This window comes from Grus americana, chromosome 2 (assembly GCF_028858705.1).
Source record: "Grus americana isolate bGruAme1 chromosome 2, bGruAme1.mat, whole genome shotgun sequence".
In the NCBI taxonomy this organism is placed as follows: Eukaryota; Metazoa; Chordata; class Aves; order Gruiformes; family Gruidae; genus Grus; species Grus americana.
Genome location: NC_072853.1, coordinates 107281815 through 107301651, shown reverse-complemented (window position 1 = coordinate 107301651; position 19837 = coordinate 107281815). Strand labels below are relative to the sequence as shown.

Genomic DNA, 19837 nt, shown 5'->3' with positions numbered 1-19837 from the left:
GATCCGTTCATCTGTAAGGCTTGGACTGGGTTTTTCTTTCTGTCTAGGTGATAATAGAGGGCCATGTTGAAATACATAGATGTAATTCCATTGACCTCTGTGGAATGATGGTAACTTATGCCAATGAAGGACTTAAGTGGTATTTGAACCTTTCTGTACAAGATGTTGGGACTCTCAAAACTCGTGTACCTTGCACACTTTTACTTCCCTTCACTTGTTATTTCTCTAGCAAGTCTATTCCTCTTTGAAATAACGCGGGTCCTTAAGTACTTTCTGTTATGAATTGAGTGAATGCATTTTTATGACCTGAACATACTCTGTAATAAGTAGACATTTTCTTTGAACGATTGCATATCTTTGCTGGCTGTGTAAAAATGGTATTAGGATCAAAGCCTTTAGGTTTGAGTCTGGTCTTTTGTAATCCAAAGCTGCAGATTTTCAAAGGCATAAATGTGCCATAACTGAATTTCCATGGGATTTAGGCAACCCTGCCATTTGTGCCTTTGAAAACCTGCTTCTGGGATCCAGCATGAAAATAATACTGATTTTTGTGTTTCTCTAGTTAGCACATTAGCAATCTGCCTTATTTTATATTTTATCCATGCATACAGAGACACAAGAAAGCAAAAACATTGCACATAAGTGCAATTATTGTTGGTACTTGGGATAGTATACCTAGAGAATCCTGCAAATGTTTTTCCAATGCAGTATACAGGTCAGTGAAGAGAATACACTTTTCTCCTACACTTGTGAAATTAACTTCATGCAACACAGTGTAAAACTCAACACAAATGGTGAAATAAGCTAATTAGCTGTCAAAAGTACCACCAAAATACTTTCTGTGGCTGCTCTCACACTACATTAGAAGACCTCTAAAACCAGGGTGAGAATTAAGACATGATTACAGGCTGCAGAAGTGTTCTGCAGTTGCTGTGGCATAACACAGCCAAAGTTTCCAGCTGGCAACACTCAAGAAGGTTTGAGAGGAAAAGAGACGTTGCTGACCTAGTTCAATTTTTGTGATTATTCCTGTATTTTTGTTCTCTGAAGTACCAATATTATATGTTAAAAAGGATTGAATTTTTTCATCAGATTTTCTTTCTTATTCAAATGCTCTGACCTAAATATTGTAGCCTTTTACATTGAGAATTGTAATCCAAAATGCTAAAACCTTTCCCTGGTATTTCTGTGCAAGTCTCTAATGGGAAAAAACACACTCGGCTTTTGAACATACACAGCCTTCTAGAGTTAAAGTGTTGACCGTGTGAGATAGATACCACAGCTGAAACTGTAAGATTTCTTCCTCTGTGTTCTTACTTATAGTGATTGTCCTCATATGGGATGCATTTGTAGTAGTAGTCCCACGTGATAATTTTGATAAATACATTTTTATGAGCAAGAGCAAAGATCCCATGTTGTAGCATTTTTGGTCATCATGCAAGAGTTTGCAAGTAGGCTTTGAAAGTGTTGTTGGGGAGAAGGGGAGCAGATGGACTCTGTTTATTTTAAAATTCAGTTTAACATTGACCCTGTTATCTGTTTTTTGTGGTCACAACAAATAACCGGCCTTGATGGTGGCATCATCCATTTGTTACGTTGCTGAATGTTAGACTACAGTTCTAGAGTAACACCAGAAGCAAAGGCCAAGAGCCAAATAAGTTTTAGATCACGAGTGAATAATTATAATCATTCACTTGGGATAAGCTTATTCTCTTGTTGTATATAAATCTCAGCAGCAAGACCATCCTCTGCAGAGCAAGCAGTTAACATATATTGTGAGGTGGGTCTTGTTCCCTGGAACTGCACTTGATCTGTTCCTGCTCAGTCAGAGCACCTGAGCACTTCCCCTTTACTCTACCTGCACCATCTCTCTGTGGCCACTTCCATTAATTCCAGATCAACTTCCATTAATTCAAGATCATCCTTTGCCCATACAGCAAGCAAGGCATTGTCACCCTGCTACCTAGACGTCCCTACTGATCCTGAGAGCAGCCTCCAGGCAGTGCTTCACTCCTTCCTAAGTGAGCAAGAAAGGAGCAAGCAGGGATGGGGAATGGGGAATGGGGAATGTGTTCAGCATAGAGAAGGAAGTAACCTGCTGCTGATTGAGGCTGCTTGCCACTGATTGAGAGGGGAAACCAGTAAGGAAGTTGTGGCTCACCATGCATTAATCCCCAGCGTGGCAGCTCCTGAAGTGGTGCTGTGCTCCAAGCAAGTGGTAGCATTGTAATTCTGAGGCCATCTTAATTTGAAGTGCAACTGGACCACTGTGTTTAAAGGCCTGTAGACTCCCGTTTTCCATTTTTCTAGTCGCTCTTTCAGTGTGTATATAGTTTGTTGTCCCCACAGTTTTGTGATGGTGAATTTCACTCTAATTACGCACTCTGTGAAACAGAACTTCATTTTATTTGTCATAGGCTTGTTGTCTGATGACTTGATTGGGTGATTTCCAGTTCTTGTTTTGTGATAAATTATGAGTAATCGTTCTACAGTAACCTTTTCCATGCCACTCATAACACTGTAGACTTCTCTCATAACCCTGCTCATCCCTCTTTCCAAGCTGAAGAATTATAACCTGTTTAGTCTCCTGATGTATGGAAGCTATGTCCTACCCCGATCTTGCTGACTTTGTAACGAATCTTACTCATTTCCACCATTCTCCCCCCCAAGAATAAGAATATTTTTATGCATATTCATGCATTGGATTTGGAGATAAAGTGTATAATTTCCACCAGTGAAATCCACTTGCTGCAGCACAGGCTGATGTGAAAAGTGCCTGTTTTCATATGAGGAAGGCTGGAAAAATGTTTGACTTCATGCAAACCTACAAAGCTCACAAAAACAGCTTAAATATCTTCATTGGTTTTTAACTGCATAACTACATGCAAGTATGTTTGCAAAATAAAGACCATCTTTCAAGCAACTTGTTATAGGTCTGTCTTTCCCTCCTAAATGTTACTTTTGTATTTGCTTACAATTAGAACATGATGGTGAGAAAACAACTGGAGAATAACAGTCTTCGGAATGGGGGACTGACTATCTTAAAAACTCTTTGTGAATTCACATTTAGTTTGTCAAACCATTGGGACTGGATAAATGTAGTTAGTGGTGGCATCCATCTTTCCTGAAATGGTTGTGTACGCTACTACGATGCATGAAATTTAAGTTTATTATAGGCTTTAACATAAGAAGCTGAAGGAAGCACTAAAAACTACACAGAGTTAGGAAGCACAGGGATGAGATGGCCAGCTCTGTGTCTAGCTTCAGGGCCAGAAGCATGGCACTCCAGCTAGTATAATTAGTTTTGCTGAGAGGGTTGTGCCCTTGGCTGGTACAACACCATGCTACTGCAGCGATGCTGGTTCTAGGAGACAGACTAGCACCTCGGTCTTGCTCTACAGTGCTTCCATATATGTTCACCAGATCATCTGAAGCTAGATAAATTCTCTTTATGCAATGCTGAATTGTGCATACAAGTGTCTACGTGTATATGTGTATGCATTCCAAGTGTCTGCTGCATTTTAGAGCAATATCCTTAACATTGCGTATAGTAACTGGGACATCCCTCAGTCAGAGATATGATTAATAACTATTCATGGAAAATGAAGTGGTGTCAGCAAAAGATACCATGAGTCTCATTGCAGAATACTTTGAACTGCTGCTTAGGGTGTTTTGGGTTCAAATTCCCTGCTGGATTCAGATTCTCCTTCAAAACAATTAATGTAGATATTACAGATTTTGGGTATGTGTGCTACTTCCTGTATCTTTGGGTAAAAGGATAATACCTGTAGCAACCCTCCAGTGGTTTTGACTGTTATGTTTAATTTCACGCATTTATGAAAAAAGGGGAAAAAAAATAAAACATTATGTTTGAATAAAGCAAACCATGTTGGACTTTCATTTTGGTAATGGATAATAGGTTACTGGGGTTCTTTTCTTCCAATTCAGCAACCAAACTGAAAAATTAGTTACTTGCACAGCCTCAGGCAGAAGTAATTTCTAGGGTCCCTGACAGCATGCTTATCAATGCATAATTAGGTTCTCCTCATGTTTCCCATACTTTTTATTCTCAGAAATCTGCATCTTTTTTTCATTATAGTGCAGAAGAAAATATGAAATTCATCATTAAAACACAGGCCCTGTTTCCATAATCATTCATACTGGCTCTGTGCATCAGTAAATCACCCTGCAGCAAGAATTTCATCTGGATCATGTGTGGGCACAACAACATGTTCTTGTCAAATTATCTAGCGTGCAACAGGGAGGTGATCCCGATTTTACACAAATTGCAGGACAAGAAATGATACCTGATCCTCCGGAAAAGCTCACCAGTTGTCGTGGTTGAGCCCCAGCTGCAGCTGAGCACCACGCGGCTGCTCGCTCACCCCTCTCCCCACAGTGGGACAGGGAGAAGAAGGGAAACAAAAAGGTAAAACTCATTGGGATTGGGATAAGGACAGTTTACTAGGACAGCAAAGGAAGAGGAAAATAACAACAACAATACTTTTAACAGAATATACAAAGCAGGTAATGCGCAATGCAATTTGCTCACCACCTGGAGCCCAATGCCCATCCCAGACCAGCCACCCCTCCTCCCCAGCCAGTTCCCTCTTGTATCTGGAGCATGACATGGTATCCAATACTACTTTGGCTAGTTTGGGTCAGCTGTCCTGGCTGTGTCCCCTCCCAGCTTCTTGTGAAAATTAACTCTATCCTAGCCAAATCTAAGACACCAGTGCAGTCTTTGAAAAACGTAGGTGGACTAATTTTAGCTGACAGAGTGAGCCTGTACCACATTAGAGCTGTGCTTTATGTTACAAGGAGGCTTAAAATTGAATTTATCGTGTCATCGAACCCACAACCTTACACAGGAAAGTACACCTTCAACAATCTATTTGTTCGTTTCTAGGATCAGGGAACAGAGAAAATGTTACCATTTCAGGGTCTCAGTTTGAACTGCTGGGCTTCATGCCCACTTATGCAGGCTGGTGCCCAATGCCCTTTAGCCAAATAGCAGCAGCAGCAGAAATGGGAACTTGTCTTGCTCTCTGCTTCGTTTGCCACCTTTGGCTGCTTGGATCCTTACACTGAGCTGCAATGAAGTGTTGGCTACCTCCATCCTGCTACGTGGCACCCCTGTTCCATCTTCCACTTTTCTCAGGTAAAAGGAGTTTCAAAGGGGCACATCTTTCTCTCCCATACAGCAGAAATTGCCCAGAAGCTTTCCACTGACTAGCATCTGTTAGTCCCCAGTCCTGCAATAGTCATGCATGTGTCTATCCTTAATACAGCAAACAATAAATCTGAGGGCTACTCAGGTTAAATGCAAACCTTCAGGTGGAAGGCTTCCGCTTCAACCTGAAGCCATTAGGAACTGTTTGTTACCCCTTGCAAGGCAGGGCATAGCAAACAAAAAAATGTGTTCTAATTTTACAGCTCTATTGCACCTCTGTTTATGCAGAATAAACATCTCATCTGAATGTGGTTAGTGCCAGAAGCTGTGTGGTTTGGCATACCATTGGGATTCTTCTTACCTAACTTTAGCCAAGTAAAAGTGAGGCTTGTAATCTAACCTTTTAACCTATAGGCAGTAATCCTTAGTAGTAATAGAGACATTCAAGGGTAGTTCATCCCTTCTATCCCGAACACCTTGCTGCTGATGTGATGAGGATTTTGCCTGGGAGTGGTCACAGGGGGATACCTAAGCTTAGGGCTACACAGCTGTATGGGAAGAGAGAGGTGCCTTGCAACTGGACTTGAAATGTCAAAGTGTAGAAACTCAGCAACACACAAGAAAAAACATACAGTAAATCATACAAAGTACATATATTTTAATTGCATTGTAATTGTATTACTCTGCCCACATGCCTTTAATTTGCAAAATGTAACATATGGTGTTATAGAAAAAGCTATAAAAGCCTTTAAAAAGCCACACTTAGAACAGCAGGCCAGATCAGTACTATAACAATTTGGTTTAACTTTATTTCACCTCCTGAAAGCTTCCTGATGTTAATAAGTATATCAATTAAATTCATTATCAGCCATTTCATTTTTTGACACAAAGTGTGAACTATGGTAACTGAACAGATTTCTGAAGAAGAAAATAAGGCACATGAACTTTGCTTTTTAGTCATATGTAGTCACTCATACTCAGTCTAACAGGGATGTCTTGGACTGCTGTTTGTTGCAGTTTGTTTTTTCTCATATATGTATGTATAACATACAGTCATGCCACATATGTTAAGCTCTTGTATGTTGTAAGGGATGCTGGCTTACATTGAGTAGACAAACATAAATATGTGCGGACATTCATGCAATGGTTTTGTGTATTTTAGTAGGGTGCCACAGTATAAAGTAATGGAACCTCAGGAGTGATTGCTGATGTTCTTCCCTCAGCAGTAGGAATTTGTAGGGAACTTGAAAATGCCATTAGGAAAGTTCTCTTACATGTATTTTTATTGTTGTCCACAGAAGTGTCTTCACTTCTAGAAGTATTTTAACTAGAACAAAAAGCTAGCTAATGCTTTAACACAAGCTTGACACAACTTTTCCTGTGCCACTCTTCAAAAGCAAGGCGGTTCCACCATAGACCAGCAGCTCTGCCACATAGGTGCTTCACATTACAGCAGCTGGCCTAGCCGCATGTGCAGGTTGCCAAATGGCTCCTGAGTTGCTATGTTACTGCTTAAGCACAGATTATCTCCATGGACAGGATACTGAGCTGGGCACTTTGCTTTCATTCCAGTGTGCAACAGTATACGCTGTTTGCACGCACGTACTCTCATAGATGTTTTGTCTGTTCTTTTTGGTCAACCTTCTGTGAAGGAAAAGAACTAGACCACATTCCATTAACTAGGAAAAAAAAAACATTCTAAGGAAATTTTTTTTTTTCACGTTTGCCATTCTAGAGTGAACTTCCGTCTGTCACGTAATTTAAATTCTTTCCAAGGTTTCTGTTCCCCATTACCTCTTCAATAAAAACTGATTTCATTTGGAGTTCAGCAACAGGCACATTTTATTAGGAATTTCCCAGTTTGATAAGGTAATAATGAACTAAATCTGAATCACACTTGTTATTTTTAGTGAATGAATACACTCATTGCTTCCTTAGCATGTTCATGGTTGGTCCTTGTTTTTCCTCTTTGGAAGGCAAAGAGATTTTCTTCTGATGGGTTAGGCTCACTTCCCTGCTTTGTGAAGACAAAATGAGGACAAGTAGCAAAGGACAAAGGCTTTTAGATTTTTCTAATCTAGACTAGAAAAATTCTAGATTTTTCAAAGTTTTAGATCTTAGTCTCTGGAGATTGCATTTTACTGTTTTGCGTTGTGATTTGCTTTCGTATTGCTATACTAAAGGCATCTGTGGTTTTTGAAAAAGGAAATACTAACTGCTTACCACTTAATATGTCTTACTTAGGTTCTAAAATTATTGCTTTGGCTTCAAGTTCCTGGTGTTCTAAAATCCTTAGTCTGCTTACACCTGCTACTGAGCTCAGTTTCTATCACTAGCAATCAAAAATTTTATTTTTCTTAAGACTTCTTGCTTGTTCCACCACTGGCAAAAATCTGTAGTAATCAAGGGCATGTACTGATATTGAATGCTTGCTGCAGCTCTAAATGTATGATGTATCAGACAATAGCAGTGTTATGAAGCACTGGTACTAGTGCAGCAGTGTGTCTTTAATGTTCCTCTGATTCTTTCCTCATTCTGGACCCCTGGACCCTCAGCTGCAGAGCGTGTCTTCTCCTGCAGTGTGGAAAGACGACTGGACATGTCTGTGGCCTTTCTCCCCCCGCTCCACTACCCTGGCCCCATTTCTCAGCAAGGTGCCAGAGCAGAACACAGCAGGTTTGCCACATATCTATGTGGAGCTGGTGGAGTTATCTGGGTTTTGGAGAAGGAGTGTGGTGAGCGAGGATGTCATATCTCATGGGGCAGAGGAAAAGCAGAGAGTGCCACAGTCCTATCTTGAGCTGTAGCATGTAGGATGTCCCTCGAGAAAAATCCCACTAGCTGGGGACTGGAGGATTAGTGAGGGCAGAAGAGGGAGATGCATCTGCCTTGCAGAAGGTTGAGCTCTGTGACTTTCACTTCCTGAGGAATACGTACATGCCTAGCCCAAGTATTCAGTGTTGCATTGGTGGAACAAGCCAGACATGGCTGTGGACTGGAAAGAGGTGAACCTGTAACTGAGAGGAAACTTAGTACACCAGGGATAAGCCAGCGAAGCTCTGTCTGCTCTTCCATTTACCCTGGAGAGGGTTAGTGTCAGTGAAGCTGATGCTGCTTGTGATGCCATCTTCCTAGCATCTTCACAAGAAGAGAGAGAGATACAATGACAGGATTGTTGTCCCAGTCCTGTTCACGATGGAACGCATCGCTCTGTGTGGCACTTCAGCCTCCAGCAAACCTGAGCTCACATGTAGCTCAGCTGCAGCCCTGCCTAGCAATTGCATTAGCACTTATGTGTTCCCTCTGATCGTGACATTGGCAGATGATTGGTACTCTTTCTGATCATTTTTAAGGCTCCTCTTTGCTTGAATCAGAAAAACCTTTTTATAAAGAAATTAAATTTTCAGAACTTGTGCTTTAAGTGTGTCTGTTTTCAATGTATATACTCAACACTTGTGCATACTGTCACTGCTACTATGAGGGGATCGTTTCACTGAAAGATGAAACCTGGCCTTCCTGACTTTGCAAAAGAAGGGGCAAGAAGTTTTCTTTCCACATAGGAAGATTTAGAACAGTATGTTCAGTGGCTGTTCTGTGCAAAAAAAGGAAAAGTTTCATCTTCATTGATATAACCTCAAAAACTTGCTTACTAAAATCCTACTGGAGCTTGATAGATAGAAACAAGGACATTTATTAAACTAATATTTAATAAATAAGAAAAAAAATCAAAACCTCCCATTTGACTTTTTTTTGTTTTCCTAGCAGATATTTTCAAGTATACCATATTAGTATCTTCCCATACCCACTAACCTTCTCTAAATGTTTCCATGGCTGGTATCATGTCTTTGCTGACCCATACATCTTTTGAACAGAACAGTGAGCAAGACTAAAATAAGCTGTTTGTGTTGAGACCATGTGCTTTACCTCCTAACTCCAGGTTCTCAAAAGAAGAGCACTGAGTTGGAGTATATTTGAAATGTGTGTTTTAAGGAATAATTCCATAATTGCTGATCATTCTGTCACTGGTGGTTGCACCCAGGAAAGTTTTCAGAACTCTCCTTTCTTTCCCCATGTTCATTGCAGAAAGGCAGAGTTTTGTCACTGCTTTGCTTTTTTCCCTGTCTTGTCTTGTTTTCCTCTATCTATTCCTGTCTTCACCGAGCAGAAGAGACAAACAACATGGTGTTTCACACCTAGTTTGAAGGGGTCATTTTGAAGAGAAAATCACTGCTGGAGTCAAGAAATACCTGTCCCTAGCAATGTACTGCAGAAATGCTATTCCTTCTTCCTAGCCAATCATAAGGAGGGTTTCAAGTTATCTGTTTTAGAGAATGGTCTGATTTTATCTGTATGGCTACTTGTCTGCACTATAGCGAGGCAAATAAAAATGCCTTAAGTATAAAGGCACTGTTGGTTGTGTGGATTTGGCTTCTTCTCGCTCAAGTTCACGTCCAGTAGGAGGATTTCCATTAACTGAAATGAGTATCATCCTTTTCCTGTCAAGTTTTCTGTGATGGTTTTGTGGATACATTGAATTTTGCCAATTAGTTTTCCGAGAGAGTGAATACTAAGGATATGGGGTGAAAGTAAAAAGATTAATGGTAGGCTGATGCTGCAGTCATTTATTCATTGCCAGTTTATATCTGGTGTCAATGCTGTTAGCTTGCCTTTCTGAAGATTAATCCTTACTGTTATATTTCTAGAGCATTCTGATTTAATAGATATGAGGGCAACCAGGAAAACAGGCTATGTTTTTTATACTTCTAATTTCCCTGTTTATCCTCATGGCCTTTCTCTGCTCTTGTTCCTATTTGAACAAGATTTGTGGAGCTGATCTCAAGTGATCCTACTAGCAATCTTCCAGTCCATTCTGGAATCACACTTGCCTTTTTAGGGTAGCGTCACATGAATACTCTATAGTCATCCAGTGGTCAGTGGGCATCTGGGGCTTTTTTACATACAGAGATTTCCAGCTCATCTTATCTCATGTAGTTCTGTGGATGGTACCTAAAAGGCACAATGTACTGCTGAGTTTGTCTCATTCTTATCATTCCACTTCTTGTATGCTGTCCTGTGCACTTTGTACCCTCGAGCTGTTTTATGGTGCACTCTCCAGCCTGATCCTTCTGCACTCCATGCTGCCCATTGCTCTTTGTTTTAGCCAAGACTTCACCCTCCCCTAATTCTTTTCACAAAGTCTTACCCTCTCCATTGTAACTAATGATCTTCCATGTGGAACCTGTGAATGCCTCATTAAACACTGTCCTGCCTTTCCTTTATTTAAACAAAAATAATCAACTAACCATAGAAAGATGTCAAATTGGTCTGGTACAGGTATACTCATCCTTAATCCATCTTGCCGTTCATACATAGTATATTGATCGTCTACCATAACAGCATGTTGGTAGCCATCCTCTTACTATTCAAAATCTGTGCACTAGATAGCACCTTTATGGATGGTCTTTTATGACTATGATTGTAATAATGAGTTACTGATAAACATTTTTCCAAGAAATCAGGAACGTTCTGAAACATTGCCACCTTGTGGCTTTTAAAAATCACCATCTTTAACAGTGCTTTTTCTTGTACTTAGTTGGAAGAAAGGTCATAACAGAGCTTTATTTAAAATAATTCACTAATGAAATCTACTGTCTTTGTTTTCCAGCTTACAAGAAGTATAAATGAATCGTAGTAGTTGTACACAAAGTTGTTCTTATGTGCATTGCACTAGGCTACTTTCCTCTCTCTTTTTTTTTTTTTTTTTGTTTTCCTTACAGGGAATTAAAATGGCTGTGCAGTGTAATATAGGGATGTCAGAGACCGTAAACCCACTAAGCAGTAGCTCTTAAAATTATGCAAGAGTGAATTTATTTATTTAAGGTATAATTAGCTAGCAGGTGGTAATATTTAGGATGTATTTTGGAGTCCCTGCTGACTAAGTAGAAGCTGAATCTCAAAATTATATAGATGACTTAAGTTTGAAACAGTCTTATTAATATTTTATATGTATGTCTGATGCTTGTCTTCTCCACGAAAAAATGCTTTTAAAATATGGTGGCACTTTTTGTTTAAGTATGGCAATAACAAAACATCTGTGGTAGACTGCAAAAATTGCTGGGTTAGTTTTCATGTTTTGTATTGTAAAAAACCTTGCAGAGCAGATGATGAAAATGCTCCTTTCTTTTGTGAGCTTCTTTTCCTATTCGTCATCATTGTTGCTGTGTTACTGTAACAAACAAAAATATTCATATTTTATCAGCCAGGAAACAAAGGTGCCAAACCTGTTCTCGTTACACGCTTCTTTTTTCTTGCTTTCTTTTTAAAGTCCCTATGACAATGCAAAAAGCAGTGGCCCGTGGTCATGCAGTCTATCCTGACTAATATGGTTTAGTGCCAGGGAGCGTGAGAAAGGATCGGGATCTGGAGCGCCATCCGGAGTTACTGCTCTCCCCAGCATGAGCTTGGGAACCTCTGAGTCGCATTTTGAGCAAGCTCCACGAGACTGCCGAGCCAGGCCAGGGGCCCAGGCTCCCGGGTGGGTGCGGGCAGCGGTGCCAGCAGCCTGGCTGTAAGCAGCATTTCAGGAGGAACCCAGCGAAGCTGACTAAAAGAGACTGAGCTGCATGCATTACAGTCATGTTCTCATGGGATTGAAAGACAGGCAAAGCAGTATTTTTTCCTGCATGGCCCTTCAGCAGGTCCAGACTGTAACTTCATTCTCGAAATGAATTCCACTAGATGTGCATGTACAGTAGCATGAGAGGACAAGGAGCAATGAGATTCAAAGAACCAGAGAAACATGAGAACCCGCAGCTTTGAGGCAATGCTACACTGCCTCTGGTTGCTTCTCTTCTGTATCTCAGAAAAAATGGCAACAACTGTCTCCTTTAATAAAATAGTCTGCACTGACTATAAATAAGATTTCCATTTTGTTTTGTATTTATCTCATATGATAATCTACAGGAATAAAATTTAGCATGGAGAAGCACAGCAAGTACATCCAGTTTATGGACAGAAAGTTGTGAGGGGTCATCCAACTGCACAGCAGGCAATGGGAAAGAAAGCAGAGGATGCTGGCTGGGAACATTAAGACATTTTTCTGCATTTCAGTCTTCTCTTCTGATGAAGGGAGAGTGGGTTCATAAATGATTTACAACTCACTGAAGAAATTTGAAAATGTATCACAGTCATTTCCCATACAGATGTCAAAATAAATCATTTTGTACAATAGGAATAGAACGTGGTATTGGACTGGATAGTATTGTTTGGGGAGCTGCATGAAATGATTATAAATCAAGGTGCAAATTTCAAAGGGACTTTGAAAAAGTCATAAGTGTGTGGAAGAAGCAGTAAAATGAATAACGATTTTCAAAATGGGAGGGGGAAGAGCATCTTAATTTGGAGACAAGCACAAAAAATGCATCAGGACTTGGGGGGACTCCCATAAAACCAGAGCTGGGCTGTGGGAGGGAGAAGCTGTCCAGGCCAGGGATGGGGATGGGAGAGTGAGTTGTGCTGAGAAGCCTCCAAATTGGAGAAAGCTGAAGAGAGCATTTGGGTAGAATAGAGTGTGCAGATGATGGAAGCTGTTGCTTGAACAGTGTCAGATATCTGCTTGCTTCTTCTGCTTCCCCTCTCAGGAAAGAGAAATCACACTGCTGCTAGAGGGTGCTAAGCTGTGAGCTCCCCTGCTGTTTTAGAAGCCACACTTGTGTGTGGTAAGGTGGCAGAATGGCTTCAGGCCTCCCCAGGAAGCCACAGGCACCCTCCACTCCTGATCCTTGTGCTGTTGTACCCCTTGGTACACAACAGTCAAGAGGGACCTCTGGAGATCATCAAGTCCAACCACTCCCTCAAAGCAGGACTGCTAGCAACACTAGGTCTGGCCAACTGTGGCTTTGTCTAACCAACTCTTGAATAACTGCGAGACTATTAATAAAGTTTTTTCCCCAGGTCCAACCTGGAGTGAGAATTGCAGTCCAGCAGCTTGTACTTGCAATTAAGTTGAGAATGTTCCAAACAACAAGTAGTTGTTTATAGGGTCTTTTTGGCCTTTAACCATGCGAAACTTTTTTTTTTCCCTGCCTTTACATATTTTCCTTTTTTGTCATGTGCATAATGGTGCTAGTTGTTGGACAGTGCCAAGGTAACACTGAGCAATTCCTAATTGGCTTGGCATGTACATTTTGACTTGCCTTGGAGTCAAATGTTTGTTCCTTTTCTTATTTCTAGCAATGCTTCATTGGTGTGGGAGAAAGAAATCTGGATGTTTTTCTAAATGGAGTGTCCTTTTCAAAATTAACTAAGTCTTCATTAATGGTCCAGAAATCATCCTTAATGAGGATAAGATATTTGGCAGAGGCAGCCCAGTGTGGCATTTCCAAATCCTAGGCTGGGACTGGCAATTTAAAATACAAATTTAATACTGTGAATGAAGGAGATACAGGTCCTCATCTTTCATTTTCTTTTCTTCGTGAGATTTGTGCAGGGAATGCAAAATCATTGTCAGACAATTACAATCTCTGAAAAGAATGGGTTTTTTCAGCATGTGATTTCACTTTAGACCATGTTAATGTTGAGTGAAGATTTACAGCAGAAGGAGAGAGTACAAATTCCTAAAATAGCATGTTAGTCATAGGGCCAAGATCTAATTTTCTGGATAGAAACCAGATATAATAAGCCTAAACAGCATTGTGGATCAGTGAGAAAGGTGAAAATGTGGAAGCACTTTTCTCTCTACTAGCCTGTGTTTTGAAATATGCCACATGTTGAGGCTACCTCAATACAACATAATTTTTGCACCAGTAAGAAGGTCTGCAGCATGAGTGTTGTTTTATTCTAGTCAAAGTTGTTGCCAATTGATTAGTGCTCCCTGTCTCACTCTCAATTTTTTTCTGTCATTGCTGGTCCCTGTCAGAGGCAACAACCGCTCAAGCATGAATGTTACCACAAACGTGACTGGCCTTGCTTCAGTGCTGTCACTTGTTCCATTCAATGCACTATGCAGCCATGCACCTCTAGTTTTCCTTTTAGTCTGGCTTTCAGATTATTTTTAGAATCACATCAGCCATACAGGAGCAAATGAAAAAAAAAAATCAGACAATGATGGAGGACTTGCTGAATGGAGATCCAGGTGGAACCCTTTCCCAAACTTTCCAGCAGCTTGCAGCTCCAAACCTCTGAGTTTGATCATTCCTGAGGCTGACCTGAAGGATAATACCATTTTTCTTGACAGATAAGATTTTGCCCAAAATAAAAGAGACTTTTCTTATATTTTTTCTAGAGAGCTAGATGCTGTGTCATTTATTTTCAGTGCTTCAATACTTTCCATTGTGGGGTTGTTTCTTATATTTTCCAGTCTCTCCTCCAGTGACACTTGTTTACAGCCATGATGTTGCCTCCCTTCTTGGCCTGAAAGGTCAGCAGTGGCTGCTCTTTGAGAAAGCCATAATTGCATCTTTCCTCACTTGGTGAGTCTGAGGCTGCTAACCCTCTTTGTAAAGACTCTATGCATCTTTTCTATTTTTTTTTAAATTTATTATTATCTCTAATGAAAAAAGCAAGCAACCACAATTTGATATAGGATTTTCATAAGCTCCCTTCAGGCCTCGTAACAGTCAGGCTAATGTGTATAGGAATCACTGTTTTTGTAGCCTCCCTTAATACATCTGACATCTGCAGGTTTCAACACTGTCAAGTGCTGCATCCTGCAGCTCTCCAATGCTACCTTCACAGTAAGGATTGCTATTGCTTCCCTGGCTTCTGTGCCATTTACTGTGCGCTGCAGAAGTTATCTGTGAGGTTTTTATTCACATCTTGTACTGTAATTGTGTTTACAAGCCTTAGAAGAACTATTCATTCAGCATTGGTCTGTGTAAGAGTCTGTCAGTATAATTTTTGGTTGTTGTTTGTCTATTTGTTTTAGTCTGACTTTCTAGGAAACAGAAACTGAAACCCCACTCTTTCTCCATAACAGCTTTGGAATTTACTTATCGATTTAAGCAAAATAGCAAGGACCTTGTTTAATATGCTCACTTAAAGAGAAGCTACAGCGAACATTTAGTCCTTATCAGACATCATGAAATTGGCATCCAGGATAATACTTACTGAATTCCAGCATCCTTTGGAGTTTATACCATCTTAAGCACCAGAGAATTCAACCAACAGTTCAAACTTCTGTCTTGTGTGGATTCTCTATTGTCTTATAGGTGGTCAGCGCATTTTACGACCTCAGCATATTTCAGTTAAAATAGTAAATCAACTGCAAGACACAAGTCGTGGGCAGCAGAGCTTCATAAGATCCACTGTTGACAAAACTATTTCTTTTGGGCTTTAACCCAAATTTTGGGTTACTCAAATATAATCCTGCTGCGGAGATATAAGCATACTTAATTAAATTAATGTAGAAATTATAGTAATTAACAATTTCCTACCAAGATGTGAGACTGTTTGGTCAATCTGAAACTGATATGTGCATAAACTGTTAATAAGTATTTAATTCCATCATATTCTTTCAATATTCTTAGTATACATATGAGAACAATAGGAAATAGACTTAGTTAATGCTCCTTAAACTCATCCACACAAACTGCCACAAACATATGAAGGAACTTTAGTCTAAAATATGTACCAGGGCAATTCTGCAAAGTTTAACTTATTCCTTGGTGACATAAATACTCAGTGTGTCTTCTTTCAGAACAAACTGTAAAAATAGAAACCGTTTGAGTATTATTTGGTGGTGTAGGCTGGTGAATGTGTGCACGTGATGTCTCGCAGCTGCCACTACTGTGGCTGTTGATCATCAGATAACAGAATCACAGAATAGGTGAAGTAGGAAGGAAACTCTGGAGGTCATCTGGTGCAGCCACCCTGGTTTCCAGTATGAGCTGCTCCGTCACTTTTCCAGGACTCAAGGTGAAACTGACTGGCCTGTAGTTCCCAGGGTCTTCCTTCTTTCCCTTCTTGAAGATAGGAGTGACATCTTCTTTCCTCCAATCTTCAGGCACTTCTCCCAGTCACCATGTTTGATCAAAAGATTATTGAGAGTGACCTTGCAATGACATGACATCTGCCAGCTCCCTCAGTGCTTGTGGGTGCATCAAGGCCCATGGACTTCTGTACATCCAGTTTGCTTAAGTATTCCCTGACCTGATCCCCTTCCACCAAGGCTGCATCTTCCTTGCTCCAGCCTTTCCCTGTTGTACTAGTTTTCGGCAGGGATAGAGTTAATTTTCAGAAGAAGCTGGGAGGGGACACAACCAGGACAGGTGACCCAAACTAGCCAAAGGGGTATTCCACACCATATGATATCACAGAGCAACGTGGCGGGATGGGTCTGAGTGTATGGTCGGGTTTTTCAGTGAGAAATTGCATTGTGTATCACCTGCTTTGAATATTCTAAGTACTGTTGTTGTTATTTTCCTCTTCCTTTGCTGTCCCAGTAAACTGTCCTTATCCCAACCCATGAGTTTTACCTTTTTCTTCCAATTCTATCCCCCATCCCACCAGGAGGGGTGAGCAAGCGGTCGCATGGTGCTCAGCTTCTGGCTGGGGCTAAACCATGACACCTGTATTCTCTGGAACCTGGTATTCCTGAATCAGATCAGATGTGGTTATGTGAATTCATTCAGACTGTTGCCAAGGCTGAAGTTTGCAGGTCTGACGGATGAACTTGGAACTGCATTTTAAATGCAAGTGTTTTCTATGTGAAAAGAAAACTTAAGTAGATATCTAAGGTCACCTTACAACAGCTGAGAACACCTGCTGCAAGTTTTCCAGGTGGTACCACCAGAATATGTGGAAAAACTACATAGTCCTTTATAGTCAATACTGACAAGATTCAAAACTTAGAGGTCCTTTTTATGCAGGTCAGTGACCCATGCTAAAAATCTCTCTGTGGATAGAGCAAGAAGAGATGTGCTTAACCAGGGGTTTGTACTGATGCATGCCATTACTGCATTGGCTGGAACAGACATTGCCACACTGGACAAGATGCCATTAAAACTGTACCTTTCTTACTGTTCTGCTGATTCAGACTGTGGATAAATCTATCATCCACTCTCCCTGCTTAATTGCCAGCTGTCCTAGTCCTTGTAATACAACACTTTCATTAGATTCAGAAATAGGATACACAAAAGGATAGCAAATGATCCTGGGAAGTCTTTCCCAGACAGAAAAATGCTACTAACCATAAAGTAAGTTATTATTATTAGCATTGTGATGTTAATGAAAATTATGGACAATTATGTGCTCTTCCCTTTCTGTATAGTTTTTTGTTGGGGTTTTTTTTTTTTAGTGCAGAAGACTTAAAAAAAGACACCCACACAGGCTGCAGAAGTTTGAGAGAAATGGTTGATATTATTTATGTAGCAGAAATTCTCAGGAAGCAGACTAGATTAGGAAAAGATTATCTAGTCTGCTAGTTTAAAACTTTTGACTAATGGTCACACACTATACCACAAAACTGATGTTGTTTATGTTTTCTTTTAGGAACGTCTCTTGATGAGTCTTTTGCCTAGGAATGTTGCAATGGAAATGAAGGAAGATTTCCTGAAGCCTCCTGAAAGGATTTTCCACAAGATTTACATTCAAAGGCATGACAACGTTAGGTAGGATTGATGTAGCCCATGAAATAATTTCAAGCAGAGAAGTACAGTGACGTGCAATTGCAATCAGTTCTTAGAGGAAAAAAACAAAAACAAACAAGCAATACAGTGAAGATTTGTCATTTATTCAGAGGAGAATGAGCCCACTAGGAAGACTTAATAGTCTTCTCAGAAGATAATGGTGAATCAATAAACGCCTTAGAGTAGTAGTGCTGGCAGGCAGACAACTTTTTTACATGAGTAGTCATTCTTTTTGTACTGTATTATGTTTTGGGTGAATAGAAGTTTTACTTTTGCATGGTAACTTTTACAGAAAGTCAAAGAGGTTTACTTGGTGCCACCCTTGCACTAAGCAAGGTGCAGCTCTAATAAATGGTACTTCAGAGCTGCCTTGATTTGCACATGTACTCATGCGGCAAAGGAGTAAACACCCTTAGCACCTCATCCTCTCCCTCATCCACTGTTAAGTTTCTTCTCGTGGGGTTCAGTCTATCTCCCATTCAGCCAACTCTAATATTTGCAAGGACCGCTTCCTAATGACTAAGCTTTGCAACTAAAAGCTTTTATGTCAGTGAGAGATTCAGAGATGGCTGTGATGGGAGAAGACTGACAATCAGGTCAGTTTTACACTGTGAAATTAAATATTACTGAATTTATTCATTAGCAGCTCACTTCTTGCTAATGTTTAAATCTGTGGTGGGTTGACCCTGGCTGGAGGCCAGGTGCCCACCAGAGCCGCTCTCTCACTCCCCTCATTCACTAGACAGGGGAGAAAAGGCATAACGAAACGCTTGTGGGTCGAGATAAGGACAGGGAGAGATCACTCACTAATTGTTGTCACGAGCAAACCAGACCAAACTTAGAGAGGGAATTCATCTAATTTATTACTAGGCAAAACAGAGTAGAGGAATGAGAAAATAAAATCAATTCTTAAAACACCTCCCCCCACCCCTCCCATCTTCCCGGGCTCAACTTCACTCCTGGCTTCAACCTTCCCCCCCTCAGCGGCACAGGGGGACGGGGAATGGGGGTTACGGTCAGTTCATCTCACGGTGTTTCTGCCGCTTCTTCATCCTCAAGGGGGAGGACTCCTCTCATCGTTCCCCTGCTCCAGCATGGAGTCCCTCTCACGGGGTGCAGACCCTCAGGAGCAAACTGCTCCAGCATGGGGTCCCCCACGGGGTCACAAGTCCTGCCAGCAAACCTGCCCTGGCGTGGGCTCCCCTCTTCACGGGTCCACCGGTCCGGCCAGGAACTTGCTCCAGCGTGGGCTTCCCACGGGCCGCAGCCTCCTTCAGGTGCCTCCACCTGCTCCTGCGTGGGGTCCTCCATGGGCTGCAGGTGGAATCTCTACACCCCCTCATCCTTCCTCCATGGGCTGCAGGGGGACAGCCTGCTTCACCATGGTCTTCACCACAGGCTGCAGGGGGATCTCTGCTCTGGTGCCTGGAGCTCCTCCTCCCCCTCCATCTGCACTGACCTTGGTGTCTGCAGAGTTTCTTACATCTTCTCAGTCCTCTCTCCGGCTGCAAAAGCTCTCTCTCTCTAAGTGTTTTTCTTCTTCTTAAATATGTTATCACAGAGGCGCTGATTGGCTTGGCCTTGGCCAGCGGCGGGCCCGTCTTAGAGCCGGCTGGCATTGGCTCTGTCAGACACAGGGGAAGCTTCTAGCAGCTTCTCACAGAAGCCACCCCTGTAGCCCCCCCGCTACCAAAACCTTGCCACGCAAACCCAACACAAAATCTTACATAATGTTGATCATCATCACTACATATACAAAATTCTTGATCTTTAACAATCAATTTAAAGTTAGCTCTAAGTGTACAGTACCCCAAGAGCTGATGCCACAAAGTTAGTATTGTTGGTTATACAGTATTTGATGGTTCTCAACTGCCAAAGTCAGGCTTGAAAGTTCCTGAATGAGAGAATTCAAGATCAAAGTGGGCTGTCTTCCTCCTTCTCCAGTTTTCCTTGTTTATGCTTCATGCTTTTATGCTGTTGCCCCCTCCCCCCACACCATTTGTCTCTTATTCATTTTCTTGCCAATCTTCCATCTTTG

At 41.2% G+C, this 19837-nt stretch overlaps 1 protein-coding gene across 1 annotated transcript in view; it reads left to right on the top strand.

Moving 5' to 3' along the window:
• Positions 1 to 19837, top strand: part of ADCY1 (adenylate cyclase 1) — a 165473-nt gene that overhangs the window by 43322 nt on the left and 102314 nt on the right. Inside the window, exon 3 of the mRNA XM_054814354.1 lies at positions 17663 to 17781. Coding sequence (XP_054670329.1) covers positions 17663 to 17781 — 119 coding nt within the window. The remainder of the gene's footprint in view (positions 1 to 17662; positions 17782 to 19837) is intronic.